The sequence below is a fragment of the Pundamilia nyererei genome, unplaced genomic scaffold, assembly GCF_000239375.1.
Source record: "Pundamilia nyererei isolate P.nyererei 1_Seehausen unplaced genomic scaffold, PunNye1.0 scaffold00062, whole genome shotgun sequence".
NCBI lineage: Eukaryota > Metazoa > Chordata > Actinopteri > Cichliformes > Cichlidae > Pundamilia > Pundamilia nyererei.
The window spans coordinates 2,154,977-2,161,072 of record NW_005187463.1 but is presented as its reverse complement, the minus strand read 5'-3'; the positions used below and the strand labels follow the sequence as shown (position 1 = coordinate 2,161,072).

At 42.2% G+C, this 6,096-nt stretch overlaps 1 protein-coding gene across 2 annotated transcripts in view; it reads right to left on the bottom strand.

The window, feature by feature from the left end:
• Nucleotides 1-6,096, bottom strand: part of stk32c (serine/threonine kinase 32C) — a 102,938-nt gene that overhangs the window by 10,283 nt on the left and 86,559 nt on the right. For both annotated transcript variants that reach the window (XM_005735117.1, XM_005735118.2), the window contains exons 10-11: nt 1,938-2,063; nt 1,532-1,660 (exon numbers count right to left, since the gene is read on the bottom strand). In XM_005735117.1, coding sequence (XP_005735174.1) covers nt 1,532-1,660; nt 1,938-2,063 — 255 coding nt within the window. The remainder of the gene's footprint in view (nt 1-1,531; nt 1,661-1,937; nt 2,064-6,096) is intronic.

The following is a 6,096-nucleotide window of genomic DNA, read 5'->3' as shown; positions in this document are numbered from 1 at the left end:
AAACGTAAGCAGGTTATTGATGAGATGTTTCGTGCTCGGTTCTCTCATTATTTCATGAGCTGAAGCAGATGAAAGATACGGAGCTGATTCCAAGTGTTGGACTTGGAAGCTACTTGGTAGTTTTTCACTGAAACTCTCTGTAAAAACGGATTGACATAGAAATGAAGGAGCCCATCATCAGGCTGAAAAAAACAAAATGAGCCTATCAGAGAAGGACCGAGCAAAAACGTCTCAAGGAGGCAGGCATTTAACTTTCATAGGCTACAACTGAGAGATGCTTTCATGAATGGAAAAACACGCGACTTATCACAATATGCAAAACCACCATTTACACTTGACAAGAAGGCCATTGGGAGACGGATGAAGCCTAGAACCATGGACAAGTACTAAAAACAATCTTTGTATTTTCAATCTCTAAAAATAGAGACTGTGTATTCAAATGACTGTAATTCCTAAACAGTTAATGCGATGCTTTTGTTAAACCCCTTTGATCTTAAGTTGAAAGTCTGCACAATCATACAAGGACTGGGATTCAAAGTCTACTGCAGTGCTGCACAAAGGCCACATTATAGAAGATAGGTTTTTGTTAACTTTTGGACAATTACACAACTGTACAAAGCAAAAACCACACTAATCTGCTGGAGGCAAGGCTACAAAGATCAAAATAACAGGTAAACAGCAAATCATATCGGTGCCTACGAGAAAATAACTCTTTTGAAGATGAAAAAACGAAAATGATCCCTTTGTATGATCAAAGAGAAGAGGCCTTTTAACAGATGCAGTGACAATTCCACCTTCATACTCGTGACTCCAAAATCCTCCTCCTTAACAGAACATAGTGCTTTTAATGCAGAGGTTATATAACTACTAAGAGGACTTCATCTCTTGTTACTAAATATGAAAGAAGATGGAGATCATTTTGCCTTTCTGAGGACTGGGATCCTTTTTATTATTTTTATTGACTTTTCTTTGGTTACAGTGTTTACCAGTTCTCCGGTTTTCACTATTCTTTAGATCAGGGAACTTTTGAGAGATACTGACCACTGCAGACTGGGAACACGTGAGCTGTGGTTTTGGAGATGCTCTGACCCAGTTGTCTAGCCATCATAATGTGGCTCTTGTCAAACTTAATTAAATCCTTGCACTTGTCCATTTTTCCTGCTTTTAACATCAACTTTGAGGACAAAATGTTCACTTGCTCCCTAATATGTCCCAGCTGCCACCAGGTGCCACGATGAACAGATAATCAGTGTTATCATGTCACAGGTTGTTATGCCTGATCATGTATATTCTAAGCATTAAAATCAAATCAAAACTCCCAGCAGCTACCAACACACTGCTTTAAAAAGTTTCTTTAGTGGTAGCGCTCACGACTCACTAAGAAGCAAATTAATTGCAAACTAATGGTTTAGTTTGTGCCTTCTATGCATAAAAGTCAAAGCTGTTGGTATTAGAGGTATCACACGAAGTGTTGCTTCATGAGATAAAAGAACGGACGCAGCAGCTCTGTGCAGAGCACCGTGTCACTTACAGACTGTGAATCCTTGCTGTTGTCTCGTGATCGGTTCTTTGCCAGCCTCTTTTTCTTCTTGTGAAGAGGACGTGACTCCAGGATCATCTCCTCCAGCTCGAAGGTGGGGTCGCAGTGCAGGCGACCTTTCTGTGTGAGCGAGATGCACGCGAGATAATTAAAACACAGGAGCAGCATCCATCGTAAATGGACCACAGAGTGCACGCGCTCTGAGCATCATCAGGGAACAGCACACATGAATGCACTGACATGCAAGCAGGAATATAAGGTGAGTGCACCGCAAAGACGCTGCATGCCAGCGTGCATTATTTAGTTGCCAAAAATGCTCATTATGATCAGCAAGCATGAAGGAGTGCTTCAGTCTGTGTGTGAGAGAGAGCGAGGTATGTGATGGCTTTACACTAACATTGGGAACAAATCCAGCCTCCATTTTCTTCTCATACACAGCGTCCCAGTTGACGTCAGCGAGGTAGGGAGCGGTCTGCATGTCAGACAGGCTGGAGAAACGATGCTCCGGGTTCACTGTCAGTAGCTGGAAAGAAAAGACGCACACACACTTCATCAACATCACTTTCTGAGTAGCAACATCACCTTCGCACCTTCTCTCCTCGCTCACAGCCAGGCTGATCTCCACGGGAGGTGAAATAAAACCCTTACATGAGTTGTTTTTTCCCTCCTTTCCTTTTTACCACCTGCCATCCCTTTTCATCTGCTATATCTTACTAATATGCTTGTATGTGTTGAACTCAATGATATGTTAAACCCGCAGGACTGTGAACCTTACATTGTTTTGGTAGAGGTGCTGCCTTGTGTGAACGCAAGAGTTAAAAAAAAGACTATAAATAAAGATTATTAGCTTTAATAAAAATGATCAAACCCAAGAGGCTGGAAGTCTTGCATTAATAAAAGGAACAGATAAAATGGATCATCTCTTCAAAGGGAAGAGAAAATGGGAGCGGATGTGAGGGTGAGCTTGAGCAACCATTCTCAATGTGACGAGCAGTTCATCTCACTTATCATTGGAGACCTATATTCGTTTTTTTTCTCTGCTTGTGACTTTAATAATATAAAGCAAAATTATTCACAGGGCTGTGCAAATTTCCAAAGTCCACAAGAAACAAGACAAAACAACTTTGCACTTTAACCAGTCCAGTTTCAGAACATTGTATTTGCACCACAACAGACCAGTACAGACATCAACCAAAGTGCGAGTGCTTTGTCTAAACCGGGGGTTTCCAAGTCCAGGCCTCGAGGTGTCCTGCAGGTTTTAGACGTGATCCAGCACAGCTGATTTAAATGGCTAAATTACCTCCTCAACATGTCTTGAAGTTCTCCAGAGGTTTGGTTATGAACTAGTCGTTTGATTCAGGTGTGTTGACCCAGGGTGAGATCTAAAACCTGCAGGACACCTGATCTTGAGGCCTGGAGTTGGACACCCCTGGTCTAAATCCTTATGAAAACTCCTGATGGAGATTGCATTTTTGATGTTTTCCATGGAGGATTTGGAAAATCGTTTAAGAGATATAGGATGTGATTTTTGGTCACTATTCTAAAGCCGGAAACTAGTAACTGTTTTTCAGTTACAACAGCACGAAAGCTAAAATACTTTTTAAAAAAAAAAATAAACACGTATTCCCATTGAGTGTCCCAGTAAACGATGATAGCGTGCCAGCCTGCACACTACCAGGACCCTGTATCGGTTTCATTTTTGTGCGCCAACTATCTTTAAAACGTCTGCTGTCAAAACCTTTTGATCATGCATGTTTATCTAGCTAATAGCAATCGTTTGGCTTTCTGACATGCAGGTACAGAAACCATGAAATCTGCTTTTTTGGTTTTGCGTTTTATCACTATACATCCTTATAATCTGTCTGTGTAGGTTTTCAGATCATGGTAGTGTGAGAGTCAAAGGCAGCTTCATTTCTTTTTGAAGAGCCCTCACCTCAAGTGGTTAAGACTATTCCTACAATCTTTCTTTCATTTATAAAAGTCTTTCATTTATTAAGCGTCTGGTACTGACTCTTGGCTGGTGTCATTTTTTAGATTGGATGGTTGAAGCCTGAAGAAACACAATAAAGAGATATTGGCAATTTAACAGTTTATTCTTTTAACAAACAGGGGCTTGGATGGCTGGTCTCCAGCCTGGTCACACACTGCTATGTGATGACATCCTATTCTTCATTTGTCACAAATCAGCCAATGTGGTTGTGTTAGTCACTCTGGCACAAGCAGCGCATCCAAACTGATCCCAGTGGGGTTGAGGTCAGGACTGCAGGCAGGTCATTCCATCCTAGTCAATGTTAAGCCTCGCTCTGCGGAGAGTGTCGTCATCTTGGAGGATAGAGTTCGGTCCCAGACTGTGGAGATATGGGATTGCCACTGGCTGCAGAATCTCATCTTGAGACATCTCTGCATTGAGATTGTCTATAATAATGACAAGTCGCATTTTTCCAGTGAGGGAGACGCCACCCACACCGCCACCGCACTGTCTCCACACTGTTACCTTATTGGTGCAGCAATCAACACTGCAACATTTTGACCGTACGACACAACAGGTGTAGGAAAACTCCCGACTCATCGATGAACAGGACCAATCAGGCCCCTGACTGTCAGCACCTGGGGTACCAGGAGCTCTAAACAAGATCCAACGGCAGAAAAAGCTGTTTGGCACTAGCAAGAGAAGGTTTGACAAGTTTTTCATGGGTGCAACCCACATACTCAACTCTGCTGCTCAATCTACAAATGTGGTATTATTTATGGGGAAATTGACAAAACATAATTTTACTTCCTTCTCTGTAGAAAACTAATAATTATGTTACCACTACATTTGAACAGGAGGACGAATGCACCTTCACTAATAAATCCACCAACAGGAGGAATTGTTAATCAAATCTGACTCCAATCAGGTTGAATCAGAATTGTTGCACTGATCAGAACAGATGGACACCACACATGAATGGAGTCGCACAGTCCAGGGAGAAAAGAAGAGCTGGTGCTGATACAGTTGTGTTTTTAAATGGAATGCCATCTGCTTCATTTTTCACCTCGGGGGTAAAACGCTGGAGATGACAATGGGATGTGGTTTTTGTTGTTGTGTTAGCTCGCTTCCTGCGCTTTATTTTCTTCTTCTTTTGGTCACAGGCTGATTCAGTTTTCTCCTGCAGGGCCAGTTAGCTCAGTCTCGGTGGAGTCCAGACACGGTAATCGATCAGCAGCAGAGCGGAAGAGACCGTCGCTCCGTCCAGAACACTCAGTCATTCAGACGCAGAGCACATGCACGCACTCCTGCTCTGCACTTACACTCTGCCAAAGAGTATCCTCCTGAACAAGCCACAGTTTTCCTTCCCCACTCAAAAATCTTGTCTTCAAATAACTACAGAAATATCACCAGAGGGGAGGAGAGGACTAGTTTCCAGAACAGTTTTGCTTGCTTAGATGACAGCACGCTGATGCAAAGCAGAATAAGGTGGGTTTTTATTGCAAGGAAAGTTTGGAGCAGAATTATTAACATTTGATCCAGAGGGAGTTATCTCATCCAACTGGCACACTTTCGCTTTTAAGAAAACATTTTCAGTCTCAATATTAGACTAAAACACTCGTTATGATAAGTTAGCACACAAAGATACACATGCACTGTTTCGTCTCTCACCCACACGCTCAGTTTCTGTGCTTTCATCCCATCTGTCATTTTCTTTCTCCATCCCTTCTTTGCCCTCGGGGTCTCGGATCATCCCCCCTCCCCACAGCACTCACGCACACACAGAATACCTGCACCATCAGTTCCACTGGCTCCGCTGACTTTTTTTTTACCTCTACATCCTGCTCCTCTTTCTTAGGAAGACCATCTGCACTCAGGCAACATGGGTCAGAGTTAATCTGCCTTCACTTAATTAAAAACTGTAACTTTAGTTTCCTGGGACTGGCATTCACATTCCTAACCTTTCCATTTATCAGTTAGCTCATATACATTTTATTAAAATGTCCAAACCGAATGTTTATAGCTTCTCTCCTAAACCTTGGACGAAAGCGATGCATACTGACATAGTGAAAGAGATGTTGGCACAAACACCAGCTGGTAAAGAAGACGTGAACCTGATTAAAGACAAGCCATAAAATTAAGATTACAAGTTTTTTCCAGCAAGGCGAAGGCCTGAGCCAACTAAAAACACTGCTCTTTGCTAATAATGAGAGATAATGGACTGCTTGCTGAGAGCGATCAGTGAGCTTTGTCGTTCTGAACGTCAGAATAGAGCTCATCGCTAAGCCTGTTCATAGCTAAGCCTGTTCATACATATTTGACAATTTGGATATTTGTTTACTGGGTAGATATTTGCTTTTCAGTTTTAGCAATTGGATATTTATTTTATTGTAAATGTAGAAATTATGCATCTCAGCTTGTCCATCTCACACCCCTCTCATTCACGGCGCTGTCCCTATCCGGTTGTTCAGTCTGACGTCACTAGCCGTGTCTGGGCCTAAACTCCGCTGCAGGTCCATATATCAAACGATCACTGTGGCATTACTGAGAGTTGAAAAACTGTCTAAAGTCTTTCATCTTTAATAAA